The sequence below is a fragment of the Aythya fuligula genome, chromosome 2, assembly GCF_009819795.1.
Source record: "Aythya fuligula isolate bAytFul2 chromosome 2, bAytFul2.pri, whole genome shotgun sequence".
Taxonomy (NCBI): Eukaryota; Metazoa; Chordata; class Aves; order Anseriformes; family Anatidae; genus Aythya; species Aythya fuligula.
In genome coordinates, this window is record NC_045560.1 from 86124657 (window position 1) to 86152454 (window position 27798).

At 37.7% G+C, this 27798-nt stretch overlaps 1 protein-coding gene across 1 annotated transcript in view; it reads left to right on the forward strand.

Annotated features, from left to right (window-relative positions):
- The first annotated feature begins 228 nt into the window (after positions 1–228).
- Positions 229–27798, forward strand: part of ABCA13 (ATP binding cassette subfamily A member 13) — a 196835-nt gene continuing 169265 nt past the window's right edge. The window contains 10 exon segments of the mRNA XM_032181104.1: positions 229–297; positions 2621–2714; positions 4392–4515; positions 15018–15169; positions 15745–15821; positions 17662–17825; positions 20215–20330; positions 22067–22200; positions 24190–24354; positions 25621–25820. Coding sequence (XP_032036995.1) covers positions 229–297; positions 2621–2714; positions 4392–4515; positions 15018–15169; positions 15745–15821; positions 17662–17825; positions 20215–20330; positions 22067–22200; positions 24190–24354; positions 25621–25820 — 1295 coding nt within the window.

Here is a 27798-nt window from a genome sequence, read left to right on the forward strand (position 1 = left end):
CACTGAGAAGCAAGAGGAAAGATGAGATTCCTCAACAAATGCAAAACAAGAGGCAGAAATATAATCTCATCTTTTCTCAACAAGCAGGCAAATCGCTTGCAACTTCCCCCAGCGCTGGAATTACTCAGTTACCAAGGAATTTGTTCAGAGTGCTTGGTGAGATGACTCTGAGCTAGAAAGTCCATAAGAAGCCACTCTTCAAGTAGATGAAGGAAAGAAAAAAGGAAAATGGGGCATGCAGTACACCAGTTCAAGGCTATCTTTTGGAAGAATTGGCTCTGCCGTGTAAGGCAACCGGTGAGTTTTTGGAAATGATAAAAAAAGAATATTGTAAATCTTTTGATAGAAAGAGTGTATCCTAATTTTTCTGTTGGAAAGAGTGTATCTATCTATCTATCTTGGTTTTCCTTTCTCACTGCAGACTGTTAAAAGGTTGGCTGGCTGCTAGTGATTTTTGTTTTGCCGTCAGTCTCCTTGTTGTGGAAAACACAAGTATAGAACAACAGTGTGGTTTAACTCTAAAATAGCTGAATACAGCAATGCTTTGCAATTTTAAATTGATATACATAATCTCATAAAAGTTTTTGAAGAGCCACAACTTATATTTCAATTATCATTAGATAACTACCAGTGCTTGTAGCAGTGATGAGGATGAAAATCAATTTCTTTCACATTACAGGTAATCAATGGTGATATAAGAAAGCTTGCATAATTGGGGTCAAGTCTAGTTTTGGGGAATGCAGGCAGTGTATATTAAAATTACATATTCTTCTAAATTTCTTTTATTGTCCACTCTATAAAGCTTAATTTATTCAATTTGCAATATGCAGAGGAATATGGCAGCTACTTTAACAGCAGTAAAAATTAAAATAATATGAGATGCCATTGTTTGCTTTTTCTGTTTGCCTTTTTTTTTTTTTTTTGAGATAGAAAGAAGAAAACTGTCAAATGAGATTTGTTCATTCTGTTAAATTAATATTTTTGTGAGAAAGAGATGTCACTGCAATTAATATTTTCTCATTGATTTCCCTTGTCCGTGGTGATCCAGATATTTGCAATGAGGCATGTTGGCTGCTTCAGACAGGATTAATTCAATTAAATAAACATACAGCTTTTCATTTCAGAAATATTTCACTTTAAGTTGTGATTTAAAGAGATTACTTCATTTTCAAACAATGCTTTCTTAATATGAAAGACACTGGTTTTGGAAGTAATACTGTTGATTATATTTTTCACCATTCCCAAACAATTCTGAATTAAATAAAGTATGAATAGTTCCTCATACTTTAACCTGTGTGCCTTACGTGGCTTCTCAGTATCTCCTGTTCTCCTCCACAGTGATCTACTTCTCTTCTTGCTCTCTGTCTAGTTTTTCCTCAGGTATTTTTGAAGGAAAAAATCTTAATTCATGTAAACTTTAAGTTTGCACTACTGGCAAACCTTTCCTGAACAGTGAGATGCAAAATTGCCCAAACCAGGAGTTATAATGAATGAACCTGCTTCAGTTCTGTATTATTGTGTAGGTGTATCTGCAGAAGGTGAGTGTCTTCTCATGGCTATCTGTTGGTAGCTACAGCTAGAAGACAGGTGTGGTCTGTTGAAGAAACATGTGTCACGAGCGGCAGGTGGCATTAGATGATATCACAGCATGAAGGGTGACAGGGCTGTAAAGAAATGCTAGTGTTCTCTAAAGAGCAGGTGTTTTAACTAAAATGCAGGCGAGCATCTGCACCTTTTACTAACATGGTTCAAAGGCAGTGTAGGTAATAGCTATATTTGGACTTCACTCAGAGTTTGAAGTTGCTGTGGTGTAAAACATACCTTCCATTTCTTAGGTTTTAGACACTGTTGCTTCTGAGCTCTGTATTTTGGAAGCTCAGGAGATGCATGCTACCAGGCAACTGTGGTACTGAATTTTTCTATCACTGTTCCCTAATTATTCTTTGTGTAGAATTAATTGCCATCTAAGTTTGCAGCTGAGATTGTATTGTAGCTAGCTTAAGGGTGAAATATGGCTCCTGAAGGTTCTTGTGGCCCTGGAAATGAAAAGATGGGGTAATGTGAGATATGGCTGTGGGCAGCCTCAGGCCTGTTAGCTGGGCCTGGAGTGCTTTGCTGCTGGGGATGATGAAGGCAGCTTTTCGAGAAGGATGACTACAGGTGAAAGAAAGGATGCAATGGCATCAGTCAGGGAGCCCAGGGGAGGATGAGAAGATGCACTGGTCACAGTTCAGGACAGCAGGCACCAGGGAAGAGTGAGGAACTGCAGCAAGGTCCAGCACAATGCTGAGTTCTCAAGAGGATCAGCTGGAGGAAAGCTGTAATCACGTTGTCCCAGGCTTATTTGTATTGATTAGAAGGAAATGTGTACAAACATTATCAACAGAAGAAGTGAAAACTGCTTTTGTACTCTGAAAGCAGCATATTTGGCAAAGTTATAAGTACTTTAAAAAAGTCTTAACTGCTAATTTGTTTTTAACAATTTTATTTTGCCATAAGTAGTTGTAGAGGAAATATTTATTTATTTATTTATTTGATTAAAAGATACAAATTTAACTGATTTGTTCTCTAGTTTTGTTTTTCTTTGTAGCACTAATGATGTTTTCATTTCCCTTTTCAGGTCCTGTCTCTTGCTGAAATACTCTGGCCTTGTGCGCTCTTCTTGGTACTGGCTGCAATCCGCTTTCAGGAACCCCCAAAATACAAGGAAAGCTGTATGTTTTGTTTCACTTACACTCTCTTTTGCTGGCCTCTGCTTGAAGAAGTACTTAGGAATTATTAAAGATAAACTGTAATGGGGTGTGCTGGAGTGGTGTTGACTTAATTGTAGTGAAGTCAGTAGAAAGAACCTTAGAATGTGTTTAAGTTTTGTTCAGCTGTAGCTCCTCAGCAAACCATATTCAGATGGCTGAAAAAAATATAGAGTTTAAGGTATGAATTTTCAGAACAGGTTTAGACATAAACCTTTGGAATAAGTTGAATTTCTTTGGTTTTAGTTGTACTTACTTTTTTTTTTTTTTTTTTTTTTTTTTTTTTCTATTGACAAGAAGTTCAGTTTAGACGACTGTCCCAAAGAGAGATAATTATGCAGTAGATGTCAACAGTTAGGCAAGATTAATCTTAACCCTACCCATTTCCTGGGAATTAGAATGAACACTTTTAAATTCTTCCAAGTTCTTTTTTTGCTTTTATCTTGTCAAGTGTTAACTTCATTCAGAAAATAGTAACTTAGGGTATTGTATTTTATTCAGTTTATTATTCTATTATTCACAGATGTCAGTACTTCTAATTAGTAGTTTTACAGGGAATGGCAGGCTGGGTTCCCAAATAGGGCAACTTCCCAGAATAACAAAGAAGTGAAGTAGCAGTTAAACCAGTAAGTGAAGAGACAACAAAAGATGATTGGCTATATTACTCACTGCACAAGAGCTTCAAGAACTTAAGATAGTCTGTATTTAAAGCAAGTGTGTAAGTCTTGGACCTCTCATTTAACAAGTGAATTAGTTGTACATTCTACACAGGAGACTTTAGAATTAGTACTTTGAAGAAAGCTTGGCAAGTAAGCCAAGTGGGGCCCTTACCAAACATGGGGCAGCCTCTAGATCCTTCTCACAGAAACTACCCCTATGGCCTGCTGCTACCAAAACCTTGCCACGTAAACCCACTACAGAAATAGTACATGTTCTGTTTCAGTATAATGTTTATTCATTCTGTTTAATTCATCATTCTGCTACATGAAATAACTTATGTGAATTGCAATAGTGGCTTCTAATGTGTACTTTGTTGTCGTAATTTTTGTAAGGGGCATACAGTAATGCATCATTCTCATAGGGCCAAACAGGATGTGTATTTAGTTGGTTACTTGATAATGTACTTTAAGAGATAAGTGTTAACCATGTAAGATATTACAAGGTTTGCAAATGTCAGTCTTTAACTTCCTTAGTAATCAGTCTGGTAAAACAATTGTAGATATGTAGAGTGAAACGTCTGGAGAGAATCTAGTGTGTGCTATATATGTTTACTTTAGAGTAGCACTGGTCTGGATCCAAGTATGCAATGCATGCTAGGGGCCTGAGTGCATTGGGGTACTCGTAGAGTACATCCTCCATATTGGGCTGACAGTCTAGCAAGCATATGTTGCAATGGTATTAATTCAATGAAAACAAACTTTCCAGAAACTGCTCCCTAATGTCTGGTTGTCATAGTCTGGCATGGGAGTTATCAGTTTTCTGTGGTGAATTAGTTGTGCTTAACGGAACACCTGCCACTGGTACAACTTTATTGTTCACAGGTGACAAAGCAACTTCCTAGAAGAAGAGAGCACAATGTTATGGTACAGGCTTTGTAACTGCAGTATCCTGGGTTTTAATTCTGCCACTGCTTGATTTTAGGTTACTTAGAAGCTCGAGATTTGCCAAGTCGGGGCCTTTATCCTTTCATGAGAACTCTTTTCTGTAATGTTGGCTCCAGATGTAGGAATACCAGTTACGCAACACAGAAAAACAACCACTTACGGTAAGATGTACTAATTTATACAGTGCTTTAAGTGTCACAGTGCATCTTTCTCTACAGCAAATGTTTGTATTTATGTATTTATTTTTTGGTAGAGAGGAAGAATAAGAGTTTTGTTACCACATGCTAAAAGTTTCCTTTAGTCTTGTTATGAATGGAAAAGACATGGGGCTTTAGTCATGCCTATTTCTAATTTTCTTTGCTTTTCATGGGAATTTCTTGCTGTTATCAGACACTAAAAGCTATTTTGGAGAAAGCTGGGGGAAACCTTGTGATATTCTTGCTCTTCAGTGCTGCCACCCAAGACCATACTTTTATCCTTCATTGGAAAGGCTATTGTTATACAAAGGTGAGATTGACCAACAGAAAGTATATCATGTGGATTTATACTTTAGGAGCAAACATGATGGGAGGTGTAAACATAGAAAAGCAAAACAAGGACAGCTCTCAAGTAAGACACAAAAAGAGCCAAAAGGAATAGCAGAAGCTCTTTTAATTAAAAGAATGTGAAAAAGAAGACTGTAAGAGAGCCTTATCATGGGATCCCAGAATGCAGAAAGAGAAAAAAGTTAATGCGACTTTGAGCTTTCTTTAAGAAATGTAGTGCATCCATCTACTACAAAGTGTTGAAAAAACTGAGATGCAAAGACTTTTATACAAACTGACACCACATGTGACTGAACAATGTAGTCATAAGCAACCTTTCAAAATATATAATAATAAAGTCAAATTAAAGTAAGATAAACAGAATATTTGTGTATATATGTATTCTTCATTCTCAGAAAAACTGAGAATATCTACCAAAAAGATTTTTACAGGTTTGAGTCAACTAAGGGACTATGTGCATCATGGTTTTTATGGTTTATTATTGTAGAAGCTTATAGATAACATTAGTTTTATAGACAGCAATAAATTCAGCTTGCAGCAAGTTAGAACACTTCAGTATCACAATAATTGGCCATAATGCTTGCTTTGATTAGCCTGTTCTAGTTATTTTTTATATGTAGAGTGGTATTGATTGAGCATTAGACCATGCAAAATAAATCTTGTTTATGCACAAACACTGTCTCTGTAAAACAGTAATTCATTAGTAGAATTGAAGTCATAACAATTTAAGCTGGAATCATTATTAGAACAGATCTATTATCACACAAAATATTTCTATGTGATAATACTTGTTATTGTAGCAATATCTCTTAAAAAATAATAATAAATTCTAATGATAATTGTGTAGTTAAGATTGTTACATAACCACTTCATTTCTACCCCCTTCCTTGGGGGTTGTGCTTGCCCTTCCACTGCTGCTCTGGCTCATAAAGTCAATGGCTTCAATCTGGTGGCAGAGGCGTAGTTATTGCAGGTCATGGTTTGGAGCATATTTTCTGGAGAAATGTGTAGTTGATGGCTTCTTTTATATGCCAGAGTGCACTTGAAGTCACATGCTTTTGTACCTTGTTCATTCATCACTGTTTTGCAGACCCATGTTACTTCTGAATTTATATGGTCCATCCAAATATATACATTATCTCTTACATGTTAGATACTCATTCTTTTTTCTCATTATTCATGAAATTGGCTTTGTACAGCTATGGTTCTACATTTTTAACTGAGCAATAGTAAATTCTGTATAGTCGTGGACTCGCCAGGGCTAGTTTGTGCCCAATCTCTTATCAAGCCATACCTTACTCCAGTACAGTGCATCCTGAGTCTACACTTCTTAAGGCCTCTACTATCATAGAGGGTCCGTGTTCCTCTGTGATGCTTCCCTATATTTGTCATAATTATCTTATGTATTAAATAGTCACATGTTACTCCTTTGTGTTTAAAACTGTCGTGCCATTATACATTAACAAGTGAAAGTAAAATAAATAGCTGTAGCCACTTGGCCAGAAAAAACAAAGCCACAGGCACACTTCAGGTTCAGACAAAATAAAAGTGACAAGCCTCTGTGCTGTGGCCTTGCAAGCTCAGTACAAAGTGTGTTGCCTGTTACCTGCAGAGGCAGTATCATCATACTGGGTTATAGGGTTACAAATAGCTCCTGACCTTTTTAAAAAATATTTAAATATTTCCTAAAAGGATATTTTTTATTTACATCACCACCCCAGTTGCTGTTTAAGTGTGTTAAACCTCTAGAAGCTATGAATTTTATTTACTGCTTTGCATGATTACTTACGCTGCTTTGACTGAACTGCCCAAATTATATTCCATTTCAAAAGAAAAACAGGATGAAATTTCCTTGAGGCAGTCTTAGACCTACTTAGGGATGAGGAAAATTATCTGCTTTCATTTTTTTCAAGTGAAAAACAAAATGCATCCATGTATGTATATTTATACACTCAGTAGGCTACGTGAAGTAGCATGTAGCCTAGGTCAGGAAAAGGGTAAAAAGGTAACATGGAGTTCATCCTGAGGTCAGTCTATTCCAGCAGGTCCATCAGCATAAATTAAATCAAGCTAGGGGCTGCTCTGGCTTATGCTGGCTGCCAACAGCCTTAGGAATGCAGATTGTCAGCTTGATCAGCCAAACATAACTGAATCCTACGCTGTCCCTGTGTTGAATGGACAGAAGGGGTGCTATAGGAACAGCAGTATCAAATATCTTCCCTTCGAGGATTTATGTCAAACCATGGCAGGTTCTTTACAGACATTTTCAGGGACAGTTTGCATCAACAATGTTGTGCTTATTAAGGGTAAATCAAAGACCATATATAACTTGCACGGACACTTGACCCATTTATTTTCACAGTGTATACCACATTGTTGTTCACATTTTGAAATATAGTTACTTTTTTCTTTTTAAATTAAATAATTAAAAATAAACTAATAATTAAAAAACAAAACAACAACAACAACAAAACAGACAAACTAATCCTCTTACTTCTGCTGTAACCTCCACTATGAAAATCATAAACCACCCAAATAGCTGTTCAGGCCAAGAGGCTCCATCAACAGGCTGTTGGTGAGATGAGCCAGGTGAAGGCTATGATCAACTCTGTAACTTTGATTTGCTGCAAAATCTACCCCCTTGACATGGTTTTGGCTGGGATTGGCTAATTTTCTTTGTAAAGAAGCTCACATGATACTATGCTTTGGATTCTTGATGACAGTAGGGGTGGTAACATGCTGATGGTTTAGTTGTTACAGAGCAGAGCTCACACAGAGCCAAGGCTTTTCCAGCTCCTGGTGCTGCCCTGCCAGTGAGGAGGCTGGGGGTGCCCCAGGAGCTGGGAGGGGACACAGCCAGGACAGCTGGCCCAAGGGATGTCCCACATAGTGTAGGGTCATGCTCAGCAATAACAGATGGGGGAAAGGAGGAGGAAGAGGGGGACATTCAGAGTGATAGTTTTTGTCTTCCCAAGGAACCATTACATGCTATGAACCCTGCTGTCCTGAGCACCTGCCTGCAGATGGGAAGCAGAGAAAAAATTCCTTGATTTGCTTTGTCTGTGCATGTGGTTTTTGCTTTACCCAGTGAACTGTCCTTATCTCAACCCGTATCTCGCACTTTTACCTTTCCAGTTCTCTCCCCCATTCCACCTGGGGAGAGTGAGTGTATGGCTGGGTGGTGCTGAGCTGCCTGCCAGGTTAAACCACAAGACCCCTTCTCTGATGCCTGGGAAAGGCATTTTTCAAAAGCTGCTGTCTTCAGCTACTGCAAAAGCTGCTGGCTTGCAGCAATTTGATGCAATTCTCCAGCCTGTTATATCACAGAATCACAGAATTTCTAGGTTGGAAGAGACCTCAAGATCATCGAGTCCAACCTCTGACCTAACACCAACAAGTCCTCCACTAAACCATATTACTAAGCTCAACATCTAAACGTCTTTTAAAGACCTCCAGGGATGGTGATGATGGTGACTCAACCTCTTCCCTGGGCAGCCCGTTCCAATGCCTAACACCCCTTTTGGTAAAGAAGTTCTTCCTAACGTCCAATCTAAAACTCCCCTGGCACAACTTTCCCCCTTGTCCTGTCACTAGGCACATGAGAGAACAGACCAACCCCCACCTCGCTACAGCCTCCTTTAAGGTACCTGTAGAGTGCAATAAGGTCGCCCCTGAGCCTCCTTTTCTCCAGGCTGAACAAACCCAGCTCTCTCAGCCGCTCCACATAAGACTTGTTCTCCAGATCCCTCACCAGCTTGGTCGCCCTTCTCTTTTCTCACTCGAGCACCTCCATGTTCTTCTCGTAGCGAGGGGCCCAAAACTGAACATGCTACTTGAGGTGTGGCCTCACCAGAGCTGAGTACAGGGGGACGATCACTTCCGTAGGCTTGCTGGCCATACTGCTTCTTATACAAGCCCAGATGCTGTTGGCCTTCTAGGCCACCTGAGCACACTGCTGGCTCATATTCAGCCGACTATCCACCATCACTCCCAGGTCCTTCTCTGCCAGGCAGCTTTCCAACCACTCATCTCCCAGCCTGTAGCTCTGCTTGGGGTTGTTGCGCCCTAGGTGCAGGACCCGGCACTTGGCCTTGTTGAACTTCATGCAGTTGACCTGAGCCCATCGGTGCAGCCTATCCAGATCCTCCTGCAGAGCCTTCCTACCCTCGAGCAGATAGACACACACACCTAACTTGGTGTCATCTGCGAACTTCCTGAGGGTGCACTCAATGACCTCATCCATATGTAGCAGTATCTCAGACCTCTTCATTGCCGAGTATGTACAGGAGCTCTGATAGCAAAGGGCATCTGTCTCGTCTCTTTCCAGAATGTTTCAAAAGATGCAAAAAACTTATTTCTAAGCACATTGTTTTATTTTTCTTTACTTAACTTCATGTGATGTTTAAATAGCTGTAGTTAACAGTATCGATATTAAGACCTGTTTACCTTCAAAACAGGTGTTTGCTAAACTTTCACAAATTAGAAACTAAATCTACTAAGGCCCAGAGGTAGCCTTAGTCCTGATATCGCTGTGAAAAATGTTCCATCATCATGCAGCATCATGTGCTGAGACCACATTTTGCTTGTGCTGTGTTACAGACTTTCTCTGGAAAACACACAAGAGAAAACCAGGAAGATTGCATGGGTGTGGTGGTTTTACTCTGGTGGGCAGCTGAGTTACACCACGGCCACTCTCCCACTCCCCCTCCTCAAAGGGAAAGGGGGAGAAAATATGACACAAAGGGCTCAGGGGGTGAGATAAGGTTGGGGAGATCGCTCAACAATTATTGTGACGGGTAAAACAGACTCAGAGTAGAGAGGTAGTAGATTTATTGCATATTACTAACAAGCTAGAAAAGTGAGAAACAAAGGAAAGAAACCAAAAACGCCTTTTCCTCCCATCCACCCTTTTCTACCTCCTCCCCCCAAGCAGCACAGGGGAACGGGGGAATGGGGGCTGTGGTCAGTCTATAGCGCTTCAACTCCACTGCTCCTTCTCAGTTACTCTTGTCCCCTGTGCCATGGGGTTCCTCCCACAGGATGAAGTCCTTCCCGAACTGATCCAGCATGGGCTTCCCACAGGCAGCAGCTGGATTTCATGCCTGGAGTTTCTATCCATTCTATAACCAGTTAAGAACAACACTTTTTTGTTTCTTTATATACATATAAAATTTTATTGCATTTTGGAGGGGCTATAATAGTGTGCAAAGTGGAGGGTAAAGATCCTATCTTTCCATGGCAGATGCAGTAAGCTGTTGTCCAGCATGTGTACTGATGTTGATGATTATGTCTTGCCTCCAGGCCATCCTGAGATCATGCAGAATGGGAACCAACACAACTTGGGCTTTGCTGTTTTAGGGAGATTTTTAACATGGTGACAGGGGCCAGGTTGAGAAGAGTTTGCTGAGGAGGCTTCTGAAAATCACAGGTCTAAATGGTATTGCACATTACAGCTCAGATCTCAGATAAATGAAGAATTGCTGTTATGAGCATTCTTACTGTTATTCTAAGTAACTGGGTAATTTGGACTGAAGTGGTGTTTCTTTTTCATGGCTTTAGGGAATGCCACTTGCTTTTACACGGTCAAAGAGATGCAGAGGCTTTTGACTCTTTTGCAATATTTTGTCATGGGCTGAACTAATATAAATGTATGTCTTCAGTCTGATTTTTTGTCCTCATACAAACATTCCTGGAAAGTCACAAGGGAAAGAGTTGCTATGGATGATAATGAAATGATATAGGTACCTTCTCCTAGTACCCTGGTTCTAATTATTCATGTCTTCTCCTACAAATTGCTGGTTTCCTCCTTTTTGCTGTCCCTTGCCTTTTCTCTTTATTGTTCCTTGCAGCTGCTGCTGTTAGCTTACTCCTGTGTGTGTAAAGGTAGTCAATATCTGTCTTCTGCCCCAGAAAGCACAAGTTTCTTTGGGAAAGTAGCAGTACAACAGTCAAGTATTCTGATTGGCAAACTGAAAATTGCTTGTCTTGACTGTTCCTGCAGCTGATTGAGGACTCTATTTTCATATTTTTTTTGGCAAGATGGTGACATCTTTCTGCAACTTTGTCTAACTTGTGCTGAATTAAGAAACTAGGAGTGTCTCATAGCATTGCTATTAGGAAATAAATGTGATCCCTCTAATACCATATTAAAAATAATTTAAAACTTAGCACAGATATTTAATATATAGAACCTCTGTGACATGTTTCATAAAATTGAACCTGAAAACTAAGATCATTCCTGTTGCCATTTCTACTTCCCAAGGAGGTTGAGCTCAACTCCAAGAGTGGCCAAGAAATGGCTGTGGCAACGAGGACAAGAGGGGCACAAGTGGCAGCTGGCTGACATAATTCCTCTGGGAATGCCTGTAAAGCTAATAGCTCAGAAACAGTTTGCCTGAACTGCTGCTCTTGTGCTGCTGAGAGGCTTGTGTTTGGGAGAGGGGTGTTTGTGAGTATTTCTGGTTGCACTTGCTGCCTTCTCTTCTGTCATAGCTGGCCACCCCCACTGAACTTGCTGCCCTACCAAGTAAACAAGTTTTGAAGCTCTGAGATGAAGACCAGACAATATTTTTCCTTGCTCTGATTGAGAAGTGGTTGCTAAACAGACTCTGCTTATCTACTACATTTGCTACCTACCTGCTCTGAGAACTGCTTGCTGCTCTGCTCATGCGGTTTGAGGCCAGATGGTTTCTGTGATGGGATTACTTTTGAGAGATTTCAATAACAGAAATGATTAATGTTCACTCAGGTCAGCCTGTTCTATTAGATGTGCTTCTGCTATGTATTAAAAGGTATCTGTAGCATAAAAAATAAGAAGCCAAGGTTGCTTTTTGGTTGTTCCCCTGCTCTTTATCAACCCAAGATTTGTGGATCTGAGGTGCAACATAGCAATGGGTTTGGAGGAGAGGGTACTATTAATTCCCGCATCACCATCATCAGTCCAGCCTGGTGTTGGCAAGAGGTCATCAGCACCATAAGCCTAGCTGTGTGCTCCCGTGTGAGTAAAGGTGACCTTTTCCCTGGGAACATTGTTATATGCAGTGCCTCTGAAATAGGAAGGTTTGTATATAGGTAGCAAGGCTGCATCAAGAACCACAGGTTATTTGTGATACTGTCTTTATGTTCTGCTTCTCTGATCACTCATGATTATTTTAATTTGCCTTGTTTCATGAATTTAGGTGCTAATTTGAAGTTCAGTGAACATCTGGAAAATAAAATGTATGTAGAAAATCCTGTGGAAACTAATCTAGAGTATTATGTTTTTATTTTTTTTTATTTTTTTTATTTTTTTTATTATTTATTTATTTATATTTTTTTTTTTTTTTTAAGTTCTGACTGGATTTGTTTTAACCGATGTTGTTACTCTGGTCAAGCATTAGACCCTTGTTCACGCTCAAAAGGCACACATTTTCAGTGTATCTGGTGTTGCTGTTCTTTTTCTTTTCCAAACATCAGTGTTTCTAGCTCTCAGAAATTTCAGGCAGTAGGTGTATTGGTAATGTGGTAGTTTTCAAAATATGTGGTAGTTTTCAAAAGCAATAGCTAAAGTGCAGCTATTAATCACTCTGAAAGCCACCCTGTGAACAACAGAAACCTGATGTTTAAATCTCTTCTGGAAAGATGGAAAAAAATGTGGCGAGAAATTGTTCTGTCTTTAATCCATGGAAGTTTGAAGTTGGTGAAAGATTTCTCTAAAATCTACCTGGCAGTCAGCCAAGCTGGTATCAAAATAAGCTTATCTGAAACAATAAAGAACTTACTGGAAGTTCTAAGATTATTTTTTTCTCCTTGTCCGTTAGCCTAAAGTTGCAGACAACTCTGTAGATGTCAGAAAAAAATGAGGATCAGGGAGGGAGTGTAAGAGAAATGTGCTGCTTCATCTGCCCATAATCTTGTGTCCGTTTTAACAGAACTTTTAGACCTATCTGATGCAATTATGTACGGTTTTGGTTTAGTGACTTAATATCTAACTTAACTAATAAGGATGAAAACATTTTGGTAATATAGACTCAACAAAGATAGCAGATAACTATTACTAATGTTAAATAGTTTTCTTACAGTGTTTAATATTAATTCTTAACTGTAACCAGTTAGAGAATCAAATTATTTTCAGCTTAAGGGACACGAAAGTCATGTGTTGGTGGATGGTCTCAAATCATCTGTCTCAGTCCAATAATGCTTTAGTCCAATAATGCTTTAATAATTTCCTGCTTCTAACAGAATCAAGAGCCTAATGCTCTGGCAGTAGGTTATGTACAGTCTTTTCAAAGTAATTCAGAGTTTTAAAAAGCTTTTTGTATTTGGGTCCATCTGTTGTCCCTTGAGTCACAATGCTGAATTCTTTTAGTTTCTATGCTCTTGTATGCAATCTAAGTCAAGCTTAGGACTCTGGCATGACCTCTTTCTGCATGTGTTTTCCTTTCACTGTTAACTGAAGTGTGCTTAGGGTTTGTGTAGCCTTATATGAGTTGAGATACCACTGCTACTGAAAGTTTGTATAATGTGTCAAAGAACTTGTCACTGGAAAAAAATGCACCTAGAAAATTGATAATAATTGGAAGAAAAATTTTTTCTAACCTAAATATTTTCCTTTTGAGGTGCTTGTTCACGGGACTTTCTATGTTGAAGTCCTGCTCAGGACTTCAAAAAAAAAAAGTTTTCTTTTTTTTTCTTTTTTTAAAAAAAAAAAAAAAAAAAAAAAAAGAGCTCCCAAGAACTAAAACAAAACAAAACTTAAAACCAAATCAGCTACACAACCAGGGGGAGGCTGGCCCTGGGCCACAGCTCCCCTGGTGTTGAGATGGGATTTATGGGATATCATGGCATTGTAGGAATCAGCTGGAATCAATGAGACAGGATAAACTGACTCAGCATAATTAGGGAGTGGAATGGGAGAGCAGTGCCAGTTTGTAGTTTGTGAATTTCTATCTCATTAGATACTTCTTTATCAATAGGTAAGAATTGTGCTGAAAACTATCATTCACATACAAGTCTGACAAGAAAGGAATATAAGTCTTTACTGTGCTTTTTAAGTGGTGCTTATGCAACAGTTAATTGTGCTTCTAATGAAAAACAGTGATATTTTTGCTACATGACTTCAACCTAATATAATTTGAACTATATTATATATTTGAATTATATTGTATTAAAATATAATATAATTTAAGATAAAACAGAATTCAACTGCCTGGTAACATATTAAAGATGATTTTTCCATTTTTTTATGGTGCCTTGGGATAGTCTAAGTAATTTTAACTTGTAAATTGAAATAGAAAATATTTCTTGACTTCTCATTTCACCTTAAAATTAGTATTGTTAGAAAACTGTTATGTTACTGAGTAGCCACAAGATGGTAGTATTGGAGAGAGAGACAAATATGTACAATGGGTTTAGCTCCAAGTTAGAATGAGTGAAAAGCCAGTAGTGATAACACAACAACATCTTTATAAATTGTTGCATGCATTTGAAAACAAAAACAAACAAACAAACAACAAACCATAATATTCCAAGTACAAACTGCATAGATTTTCAAGAAGAATGGTACCTTGAAGAGCACATCACCTAGAATTGACGTACAGCTGTTAGCATTGCTGCTTTTTTTTTGTTGTTGTTAAGGTGGCAGAACTGTTATCAAATAAACTAACTAAAAGGGGAAGGTGCCAGCCTTGGTCAGAGCCCAGAGAGAGGGTTTATCCACATTCCATCTGGTAACTTTGACTTCCCTGTTTCTGGATAACAATTGCAATGTATTGCCTTAGATCCAATAGGACAACCCAAACTTCAAGGTACAGTATACATAAAGCATGACCTGGACTCATGATACACCAGGGAAGAAAACTTGAGTGCATTCAGAAATGTTAAAGACTTCTTTTGATGTTTCTGTTTGCTGCCAGAATTGGGTTCCTTCTGTAGGTGAGCTGCTCCAGCTCAGGGATTTTTCAGTGCCCCCTTTCATGTGGTTTTGGCTCAGTAGTGCAACTTGCATGCTAATGAGCTAAACAAAATAAAAGTGGTTAAATGTATAATAGTTTTAAAAACAACAACAAATACACATTTGTCAGCTACTTGCTTCCAGATTGTAATGATGTCATCTGTCCCCTTCTTTTTCCATGGATAAGCACTTCAGGTGTCCAAGATGGTCCAGAGAGCTTTGCAGGACCAGATCTAGCCTTCTTGAAAGAGATACAGGAACTTGCAAAGGGATTTGCTGAGACCACAGAGAAAGCTGTGGCTTTAGAAAAGCTATGGGAAGAAAACTCAAAGTTCTCAGGTATGTTGTGATCTTTAAAATAATGAATTGCTTTATATATCAGGTAATGATAACCATCCAATAAAGGAACATTTCTATCTTAAAAAATAAAATGAGCAAACTCAAATTTTAGGTGATCTGAAAAAAATAAATATCACTTTTATGATTACTATTACCATGGCTGTCATAATTCTCAGTTTTCTAAAACTGCACTTTTGTTTTACAACTTGACAGTTAACAAAGTAGTGCATTGGGAAAAGTTTAAAGATAAGGATTAATAATTTGAATATATGGTTACTTACACTGACAGTTACTTTTGAATATATGCTAGACTTTACCGAGAGGGATCTGTTGATCTGGGAAATAACCTAGTCTTTCTTTCCAGGTATTTCTGTTGTACTACAAAGTATAGGGATAGAAAATATCACCAGCTCAAATGTGGTGACCTTCAGGTGAACAAATGTACTAATGTACAAATGTACTCTTGTACTAAAAGAGTGAGACAGGAAACACCATGTTCTGATTTCTCCTTTCTGTTCCCATCCATCCTGCACATTCTTGCTGTAGCAGACCTATGCCTACACTTTCTGGCTCAGTTTTTGGGCAGAAAGGTAGAAGTAAAGCAGTTGTTTTCATGCCTGGTGATCTGGGGGCTAATATGTTCTTCTGGAAGGTATTGTGATGATTTTGCCTTACTGAAAATTGAATGGTAAGCAATTTATTTTGTTTCTGTGGTAATTGTAAAAATACCAGAAAGCGGAGAAATGTGGTGGATCACTGTCTTTCTAGTGTATTACTTCTTCCACACCTGTTTTCTCCTGTAGAAATGCACTTTGTTTACTACTTGCTATTTCTTATAATATGGAATTTTTCTGAAGTTAATAATGCCTTTGTGTAAAGGAAAAATATCTGATTTTTACAGGGCTCCATAACAGCACCACTTTTCTTACTGTAAGTATTTCTACATTTTATTTGTAAATTACAGTTCTTGATTTTGAAGCATCTTTATTGTAATAGTTAGAATTTTGTATCCTGTCAAGTTTTAGTAAAATACCCTTTTAAAAAATGGTATGCTTTTGAAAGGAAAAAAAAATGTCTTGAATGCTTGATAAAAGTTCAATGATTTATTGATTACCAGTTTAAGCAAGTCTAGGTTGTTTGTAGTGAAAATCCACAGGTACTTGAAGGCTAGTTATTTATTAGGACCAATTTAAAACACTATCTGCCAAACCTTGAGTATTTCTGTAAAATCATATTACAAAAAAATTTAGAAGGAACTCTCATATTAATGTTTTCTTATTATTGAAAAACAAGCAAACCCCTTAGAAAAGGATTACAGTGAGATTTGAAAGATGAGGCTCTTGCTTGGACATTACTTCGAATTTAGATTTATTATATGAATATGGCAAGCAGACTCTTTCACTTGGGAGTGAAGGAAGGCAGGTTTATAAGATGTAGCATAACTCCTTCCAGAACTTACTTGGCATAGTGTGTGACATGAGTTTGGGCTCTGTGTAGTCTTCCACTCTTGCAATCTCAACAGAAGGAGGGAGACTGAATGGGCATGGTAGTGGATTTTCGCTGCTGTCAGTTTTGTACCTTTCACAGAACAATAGTTTTGCTTTAAAATTATTGAAAAAATATTTTTCTCTATACTTCATTGATTACAACTTGCAACTGCATGAAACCTGTATTTCCAGTTTATGTAACTTGAAATGAGATGGCATTTTCACAGTAACATTTATCAATTTCTCATGAGCTTCTTGATTGAAATTTAATTTGTTCTGGAATATAAAACAGAAAAAAAAGTTTTTTCAGTATTAAGAGTGTATTTAATTGAGAGTAGCCAATCATTATTAACAGCCTGTATATGCAAGCTTTTTGTAGAAGGCATGCTCATGCTAGTATTATCCAAAAGAGCCCTGATGAAACATTAACCTAGATAAATAAGGGCTGCATAATGAGCAACTATGACAAATCCTATGTTTTACATACGCATCTGATAGCTTAGTCCTGTAAAAGATTTGATTTTAGCCAACAGTTCATCTTTCAAAAGCCATTTTCATAAAAATAATACTTGACATCTATCCCCCTGCTCTCCCTGGAGGAGATGTGAGGCGAGAATGGCAAGTCCCTGGCAGGATGCTGGTCTTTACTCCCTAGACTTACAAAATTAATTGCCAGACTAAAGAGCTCTTTGTGTTAGAGGTCTCAAAGGTAACCATGCTTTTTGGGAGTGTGTAATATGTCTCCTTACAATTCTGAGCAGAAAGAATGTTTAACTCTTCTAGCTCGATTTTCCATGAGAGCAGAGAAATCTGTGAAACAAAACTGCTGTAAATTCAAAGTACGACCAAAATGTGATGAATTAATGGAGCTAGAGGGTACATTTCCAACCTGAAAAATTGTTTGAAATAGTTTAAAATTAAAGAGTGCTGAGGAAATAGCAGGTACTTGCTAGTTTTTTCTGCTAATGGGAATGTCATGTGTAAATGTGTTTTCCTCCCATACAGATGGATTTGAATGAAGCTGAAGAAATGATTTCTAGAGTAGAAAACCTGTACAAACAACCTTCCTTCTGGAACCTTCTGCACTTGCTTCCTCACCTTGAATTGAACAACTTTTATACGGAGGATGGGTTAGCTGCCATAGCACAGTTTCTAGAAGTTATTAAAAAGTAAGTACTCTTAAATGCTTAAAGTGCTCTGCTTTAATATTTTACCTGAAATTCTCATTCTTTTCACAGGATATTTAATATCAGCATCCTTGTAGGACAAGGAAGGTGGCATTTTTTTCTGTTGACTAGATACTGCTTTTATAAAGATGTGGTAGATTTCACCCATTCTGAGCCCTTCATAACTGTATTTCTTCTCTGTCCAGCTCAGCAGTGATTCCCTAGGAGTCTCAGGGAAGGAGATTCATGGTAGAAATGGCCTTAAACTTTGTCATGTATTTTGGGATTTTTCAAAAGATTGTTTACATATTAATATAAGAAAATCACAGTTTAGATTCTAATTAGCTTAATACCTTTGTAGCACTTAGTATCAGGAAAATGAATCCATTTGGTTTCTGTCTCTTACTTCTCTTGAAAGAGATGAAGCAATAAGAAAAAACAAAACAACAACAACAACAAAAACCAACATAGGTATGTATTCTGAATGTGAAAGTTTCCTGCCTTAGGTGAAGGACAGCTAGATTTGGAGGAAGATATACAGTATCAAAAGCACAGAATACAAATACATCCACCTGGGATGGAGTTAGTTTTTTTTGTAGCGGCTCATATGGTGCCGTAGTTTGCATTTGTGACTGGAGCAGTGCTGATAGCGTGCTAGTGTTTTGGCTATTGCTGAGCACTGCTGGCACAACCTCAAGACTTTTTTCCTTTTTTTCCCACTCTGCCTTCCAGTAGATAGGCTAGGTGCAGGCAACAAGTTGAGAGGGCACACAGCTGGGAGAGCTGAGTAAAGATCCCGAAGGGATATATATTCCATACCATATAATGCTGTGCTCCGCAGTAAAGGCTGAGGGAAAGGAGGAAGCAGGGGATTTTTATGATTATGGCATTTGTTTTCCCAAATAACCGTTATGCATGCTGAGGCCCTGCTTTCCAGGAAGTGGCTGGACATCTGCCTGCTGATGGGAAGTAGGGAATTATTTCCTTGTATTGCTTTGCTTGCATATTACTTTTGCTTTGCCTGTTAATCTGTCTCTATTTTGGTCCTTGAGTCTTCTTGCCTTCTTTGTATTTTCCCTGTCCCATGGGAGAAGGGAGTGAGCAAATGTGTGGGTGGTTGGCTGCCATCTGGGACAACCCACAAGTAATTAATGATGGGAAGAGACTTGGCTATTTCACAGAATCACAGAATTTCTAGGTTGGAAGAGACCTCAAGATCATCGAGTCCAACCTCTGACCTAACACTAACAGTCCCCACTAAACCATATCCCTAAGCTATTTATCTATTTATTTATTTAAAGTCTGGTGTCCTTCAGGGCCCTTCAGTTTTCCGTAAACCAATTTGGAAAGCAAACCATGAAAACCAATGCTCACCCCTTGACTGTCCTCAGATTTCTAACATATGTTTCTAGGTAGAGGCCCTAGTTCAGGCAGCATTTAGCCAGCAGAAAGGATCCTAAATTTACAACTTCTCCCAATTCCTGAGCAGTGCCATCTTTGCTGTCCTCTCAGAGGTACCCAGCCCACCATGAGAAAAAGAGACTACAAAAAGCAAAGCCAAGCCAAGGGTTTACAAAACAACAGCAACAAAACTGTATTTATGTCCCGTGTTTTTTGTCTCACAGTTGAGGGATAATTGATTGCCTGGTTGAACAATATGTCCTAGTCCAACACTTTTCACACCTATTCAGGTAACTTAAGTGATGTTGCATTTTGTTCTCATATTGTTGGACATACATGTCACTGAAACTGTTGACCAATTGTCTAATGAAGCTGGATTTTTATTTGCTTACTACTAGAGGAATATGCTATGGGAAATTAATAAGTTTGATTTAAGCTTTAAGTAGTAAATTATAGCTGTGTTAATGTAGTTTGTTTCCTAGTAAAGTGAAAATTGGGAGTTGTAAGTAATTCAACAGATATTTTTATCAGTGTTACATGATGTGTTTTGTTTAATTTGTTGCAAGAGTAAGTTTTCTGTTGCTTTAAATGTATTTTGCTTCTGCAGATTGAGTGGAATAAGCCAACATTTATTTTATTGTTCATCCTGTCGTCTTGCTGCAGGGATGACTAGGAGAATAGTAGTATTGTTTTTGTTCTCTCGTTTCGATCTCATTTTAACTCATATCTCCTACCCTGACTGTCCCTTCTCCCTGAGAACATTGGTGTATTATTTCATATCCTCAGTGAATATTGAGTAAAACTGTAATTGTAAAATCTCGCTTTTTCTTTTTTTTTTTTTTTTTTTTTTTTGTGAATAAAAATAACAAAAGATCAGTTTATTCAGCAGTAACTATGTATTTTGATATTCAATTGTTTGAGCTTTATCTTATTCCATCAAGCCCTTTCAGTTCTCTGTGTATGGAGAGCTTGATTTTTGTTTTATTTTCAGTACCTTAGCATCACTGAAGGATTTAGATGTGATGCCATTGGGCCAGAGTTTCTATGAAGTGGTGAAAATCACACTGAATTTAACTGCTGAATTGGCACAGGATAGGAGCTTGGAAGGTAAGGAATTTGCTTTAGATTATTATTATTTATTTATTTTTTTTTACATACCTTGTAAGCATGTTGCAAATACATGATAGCAGTAACTTTCTGAATTCCTGCTAAATTGCCAAGGTAAATGTTCCAAGAATTGAATGATGTCACTCATTTCTTTGACTTTTTTTTTTTTTTTAAACAATAATAACTGGATTTCATCAGAGTATCACAACTGCATGGCCTAATGTATCATGTTTAGAATGATCTTTCAGTGATGAATTTTAGAGAGACTAAATCACTACAAAGTGATATCAAATCTTCCATTTGATAGAAGGATATGCTCTTGTTTCGGACATGCATGTTATATGTTATGTCAGTCTTACTTTAACATTTATTCTTCTGTTATCACAAATTATAGTCTTATCTGGAGGGCTACATTTTCACCATCTGCTGCTTGGTTGTGGGAGATGTGTTTAACTGGAGAAGGTAGACTGGGCACAGGACAACTCAAGATTAAGGTCAGGAACAGGTTTCATTGGCAAATTGCCTGGAGATGTACAATTAGATTCTATGTGCAGCTGCTGGTTCTGCATGGAAAGTCAGGCCAAGAAATGTATGTGGTCTAAATCCCTCTCCCACTGTCAAAAACAGGACTGAAATGATAGAAATGTAATATGTTTGAGCCCCTGTACAGAGGGTGGACTTTAATTCCCTGGGCCTGACCTCAGGTCACTGCTATTTGTTCTTTCGTGTACTTTATAGCCAGCTATTCAAAAGAGAAATGGGTGACAGGTGGCCTTATAGTATAGTTTATGTGTGTCTGGCTGGCATTTTTGACTTGCTAGTTGCCTTGCAGCTATGGCAAATGTTAGGAAGCTGGAAAAGCTGAGGCCTCGTGGATATATTTTCATTTATTTAGTGTTACAGGCTTATAAACTCAAAAGAAGTGTTGCGTACAATATGCTCATGTCGCCAAATATTCAGATATTTGTGACAAATTAGGATTTAGTTTAAAAATAGAGAATACAGAAAGTTTGATGCCAGGAAGTTGATTTCTGGTGCAATTAATAGGTGTGGTGACAGCAAAGTAGGCAGACCATAGCGTGCTATCTAATTCTTCTCACAGTGGTATTTTGTAGTGACGTGGATTTCTCTGAGAGCTAGACAAGGCGTGTGAGCTGGGTACGTACTGTATCATTAACCCTGTGTCTTCACTGGTACTGCTTTAAAGCTAGCTAGAACAAAAGCAACGTAAATTGACTTGCTTTCCTGCTTGCCTCTTACTTCAGTGGAGGTATGACATACCCTCCCTCAGAAAGCTCTCTGATTTGTTTCACCAGGTACAGAAGTTGTATCTTTATGCAAATCTGTTTGCAGAGTGCAGCTGGTATTCTTCTAGTGCCCTCCCTGTCAGCAATAAATCATTTTCAGCCCATATATACACACGTTTGCACAAATGCATGCATAACTGGATGCGCAGTTCAGACTGGCACAATGCTGCATCTGCTTGCAGTCACTGTGCAGGGCGTCTCATGATGATCCTATCAACACTGGTGAAATACCATCAGATTAGCTGACCTTGCCATGTTCCTAATGAAACCAGGGATTTTATCCTAATGAAATAGGTGTTCAGGTGCATTATTTTCTTCAAAAAGCTGGAAATGTTGTATTTGGGTCTCATCAAATCTGAATCATCAGGAAACAATGCAAAAAAAAGTAGGAATGCTGTAAACAAATATAATTTTATATTTTTCTTTCAGGTTTTCAGTATAATATTTCTCTAGGGGCTGTTTTGTGGAATCCACGTGCTGTCAGAGCAGAACTTGAATCTAGGTTTGGTTTTGATGATCTCCATGTTAAGAAACTTCTAAGTTATACAGCACAATTAACAAAGGTATACTACTTGAAAATTTCACTGTCACTTTTTCCTCTGTTTTTGTTTCCTGAAGGGAATCCCTGAAGGGATTTTTCATGCCTTTATAGGAGCTATAATCATATTTTATAAAGGTAGACAGAAGCAGCATTTCATCTTTCAGAAGGTAAAAAAACTTGGATGAATGTTTCCAGCTGTGTCTTGAAATTGAATACAAACTTTGTAAGCTTTGTTCAGCAGGTATTTGCACCGTTATACATGACTCGCTAATAGCATAACTAATCACTTGAAGCCATCTATAACTAAGGAAGTCCTTTTTCATATCAAGAATCAAATAATTCAAACAAAATATTTTATTCAATAATATTCATGTTAGATTTTGCATGGCCCCTCTGAATTGTGTTCTCTTGTAGAAGCTGTAGTGAGAATTAAAATGGATGCCTTTTTTACTTTGACCTTATGGGAAATAATCACTTCTCTTAGCCTGTTTTGAAAAAATATTTTTTATAGGTTACAAAAATGAAATTATAGATGTAAAGAATAAATACCGTTTTTACTGAAAGTACAGGGGAAGTAAATTCTGTGTTTTGCTCCATTAAATTTTTAAAATAAAGCCTAGATTTGAATTTGCCTGGATTCTTTTGACAAGTAGCATTTTTCATGTGGTTTGATGGACAAAGAAAGCCTCTCTCTTCTGTGCCTAAATAAAGATACATCAACAGTTTTTTCTTCTTAGTTGTACAGTCTTGATATGAATATACTTGATTGATGAGTAGTCTCAGTGGGGCTATTCAAATATATGAGCAGTATGTCTAACTTTGAAGAAAATATTTCTTCTCAGTGAAGTTTTTTTTTAATGTTTTTACTAGACCAAAATGACCTCCTCTGATATTCTAGTTTGAGCTGCAGAACACTTGAAACATCTCTTGAATTTCTACTGAAGTCTTTGACATGCTGGTAATTTTCAGAAGTCCTTTCTTTTGCTAGATATGGTCCAGAGCTCTTCTTGAGAAGAGATTATTATAAGCATGGATGATTTACACACATAGGTAAATTATATTAGCAAACAAAAACCATCAAACCCCTTTTGAATGGCCTTTTAATGAAATATAATTGATGGCCAGTGTGACCAACTGAACAGAATATTTGCCAGAATATTTGTTAGCTATTTATAGGTTAAGCTTAATAGTTCCATATTGTGTGCTTATAGTAGGACACTGAAGACCTTCAAAGAGTATGAAGTATGGAAACATGGTCAATGTCTGTTCTGAGCACTTCAATTCTCTATCTGATGCCCAAGCTGGTGTGGTGTCAAAAACATCTGCAAAACTTTCAATACATTTCCTAATCACAGTTGCAAGGGGTTTGGATGGGAAATACCTCAGAAAGACACTATTAGGGAGATTTAAGATGTACTAAGTGATTTTTACAAGCTTTGATAAAATTTATATGACCTGGAAAAATAAATCTTTCAACATGGAATTTAGAAGTCAGTCTATGAGGAAAAAAATTGTCCTCTTGTCCGCACTGCTGAAAAGTGCCACCTTCGATTTAAAATTGGTCCACTGTATATGTAATCATTGGTTGAGATGTATCACTGTACTGAATGCTTTATACATCAGTTGTATTTATACTTGTGAAGTGGCTTCTACATAATTATTCCAGTGCAAAATACTAGTGTAGTTGGATTGTATAATTGCAAACTATTTCAGTGTCAACCTGGAAATAAATGTAAAATAACATCACTGATGTAGCTACAGGACAAAAATTCCTTGTGTAGACAAATCTCATTACTCCACCTGGTGTAGAAGTATGAACCCTAATGGAGCCACACTGTTATTTTGCACAACGCTCTGCATGTGCAGTACCCAAGAACACTAGGCTGGATTAACTGGACTTTGTTGTCACTGAAGGAGGCTATGTGATTTTCTTTTTAATCAGTAAATTGATATCAGAGATAACACTCAGCAACTCTCTGACATACTCATCAACTTCTTGTGTCCCTGCCAGATTCCCACAGGAGAGACACTCGACCAGTTTGTGTGTTCTGCTCTGTCCAGTGTGCCAGGGGATGAAGCTGACAAAGAGAATAATGAAGAAAGATGTATTTCCACATGGCATGAGACCAAACTGTATCTTGTCCATTCTGTCAGCAAGCTCAAACTCTATGCACAGGTACATTTTAATGAGTTATTTGATTAAATTCCTAATTTTTGCATGCAGGCTGTCAACAGTGACTCAGTTAAAAGATCTGAGATAGGTATGAAATATTATTGCCATGATTTTTTTCATCTGACTAATAAGAGAAAGTAATCTTTCTTATAAGAATTGTTAGAGTGGAAGTATAATCTATCACCATTTGTCTACTTAATCATATTTTTCTCATTAACTCAAACACAGATTTGAAATGTAATAGGGAACATGGTGAAATAGACTGCACTGCAGAGGTCTGACAGAAAGAGAATCCTTTTACTGTCTCACTTGGGCCTGAATTTGAGACAAAACTGAAAGGGGACTATGGTATATTGTTCATTTATTAATTCTCCTCCACCAGCTTAGGCAATAGTGGCTGAAGTGTGTTGAGAGGGATAAGAGAATCTCCAGGGTAACATTTTAAAATTCTGCTCTGGCAAAACAGCTTGTCATGCAGTTTCTATGATGACATGTAGTTGCGTGGAGAATAGGATAAAAAAGCCACATCTTCTTAAGGAGAACACTTACCTAGCAGACTTAACACTAGTGTGTGTGTGTGTGTGTGTGTGTTTAACATTAAAAAAAATGTTAAACTGTATATTGTCTGCTCTGAAGATTTTTGCAGTATGATCTGGAGTAAGCATGTAAAACTCATTTATTTTCTTAAAAATGTAGTTGTCAGTTTCTTGATTAGTTTTACTGATCTGTGATGTCTTGAAGTCACCATTTCATGTGTTTGCCAAAAGTAATGACTATTTTGGCCACAGGTAAATCCAGTAATAATGTCAGGCATGGTTTTAAAACTGTTTGGAGGGATGTAATTGAAGCTGCTAGTCACTGGGAATACCCTTGGTAAGCTGGATGACTTTTATAGTGAAAATCTGCTATAACCACTATATACTTAGAAGGCATAATGGGGAGAAAATAAGGGCAGTCTGAGGGTTTTGACATGTCATATTCTAGGCTACACAATGGGAGCATGCAGGCTCCTTCTCCGTCTCTTTGTGTAATGTGACCCCCCAAAATGTTGAAGCTGCCTTTTTTATTAAAAAAAAACATTCAAACAAACAAAAACCAACAGACAAGAAACAAAAAACAAAGACAAATCAGGAAAAAAAAAACAAACAGAAAAAAACAGCAAAAATGACAACAATGGAAAACAACAAAAAGCAAAGTCTATGTATTGTCTAAATAAGCAAGTTTTGATTCTCTAACACGGTTCATTCTGTTCTTCCTTCAATCTGCTAGGTATTAGAGCAATGGTTCAGCAGCAACCACTCTCAGAAACTACTTTCAGAACTTGAAAGACTCTTAGTTGATGTATTGTCTCAGCTTCTAAATGACAGGGAAGCCAGAAGAATTGTCTCACGGATAAATACCCTGATCAAGCAATGGAATGAGAAATCAGAAGCCTATTTTTCAGAAGAATATAGCCCATCTCATGATCTGTAAGTTTATACGTATCTTTCCACAACATGTCACAGAATCACAGAATTTCTAGGTTGGAAGAGACCTCAAGATCATCGAGTCCAACCTCTACCTAACGCTAACAATCCCCACTAAACCATATCCCTAAGCTCTACGTCTAAACGTCTTTTAAAGACTTCCAGGGATGGTGACTCCACCACTTCCCTGGGCAGCCTGTTCTAGTGTCTAACAACCCTTTCGGTAAAGAAGTTCTTCCTAACATCTAACCTAAAACTCCCCTGGCGCAACTTTAGCCCATTCCCCCTCGTCCTGTCACCAGGCACGTGGGAGAACAGGCCAACCCCCACCTCCCTACGGCCTCCTTTAAGGTATCTGTAGAGAGCAATAAGGTCGCCCCTGAGCCTCCTTTTCTCCAGGCTGAACAAGCGCAGCTCCCTCAGCCGCTCCTCGTAGGACTTGTTCTCCAGGCCCCTCACCAGCTTCGTCGCCCTTCTCTGTGTTAAAATGTTCACATTAATTTCAATATTTATTTTCACATTGCTTTTAAACTTGATCTGATTTTTGGCTGTTAAGTGATTTTTTTTTTTTATTCTTTAATTCAAAATTTCTTATGCAGTCAAATAGCTCTTATAACTCATACAGATTCTGAAGAAGAAATTTAATTCATGATTCTGAGTATACCTTTTTAAAGGTTTAGTAGAGAACCTGAGTACATCATCAGGACAGAAACTTGCAGTTGTGTATAATTAAGCATTTTGGAATATGACCTGAATTCTTTGCCTTGTTTTACTAATTCCCACAAATAGTTGCTGTGACTCATTAATGCTTCCCATGAAAATATGATATAATATCAATCTACTAATGCACAGCAAGTCCAGTGCCTCTGAAATGTATTTGATTTCTGCTGTAGGGCTCACGTATGTTAGTTTTTGCAGGAGATCTTGAAAAGAAACCTATTATGAAGAACAGAATTATAATGTAATGCTATGTGTGTTCCCTGTGTGACTTGTTATAACTTAGTGCAAGTAGTTAATAAGATATGGCTATAAGTTCTGTGTTTATGCAGAATAATTTGTTTCGCTAACACAGCCCAAATCATCCCATAAAAAAGGGTTCTTTTTTTTTAAAAAAAAAAGGTTGATCACTAATTAGTAGTAATCTATTTTCTTTGCAACCCTGAATATGTTTTCAGTCCTCATTTCAGGATGAGTGCAAATGTAAGCTTGTAAAGACTGACTGTGCTTTAATTGCAGGTATTCTGATTAATGGAATATATTTTAAAATGAAATCAAGGTGTTTGTTCTGGGTGATTTTTGCAAAATAAAATAGTTAGGAACTCTACTTATTTTTAAAACAATACTTGTAATAAAAGTCTGGAATGGTTGCTACACAGGACTTAAAAGTAGTATATATAGAGAGCTAATAAATATCTGTTAAAGTTGACAGAGCTGTATGAAGGCCTATGGTGTACAGGAATGCACCCTTCTGTCTTTCTAAATGAATATGAGATGACTTGCATCACTTCTGGGAGCTGGACTTGATGATCCTTGTGGATTCCTTCCAATTCAGGCTGTTTTGTGATTATAATGTGGGGCTCGGTATGACATAGCTCGTAATAGCTCTGCTTGTTCATGGAAGAATGATCCATGCTTTACAAATCAGCACCTGAGGATAACTCTGAAGGATGTGAGGAGCTCGAATTAGCACACCCACAAGTGGGAAATGATCAGGCAACCTTTGGCTCTGTATTTGTTATTGTTTTAATTAACTTGAAAAATGAATGTGTCCACTTTATCATTTCCAAACAAACCTGTTTGAACAGAAAAATAAAAAAAATGTGTGATTTATAAACAGATATACAACTCCTGTGCGGTTAACCTCACAGCCTCTGTTGGAATAGCAGCCAGTGCCTCCGTTTCCCAGCTTTGAGTGTTTAGAAGCATTTTTTTTTTTTTTTTAAGTACAATAAATGTCTTGATAGAAAATCAACTTTTTCTG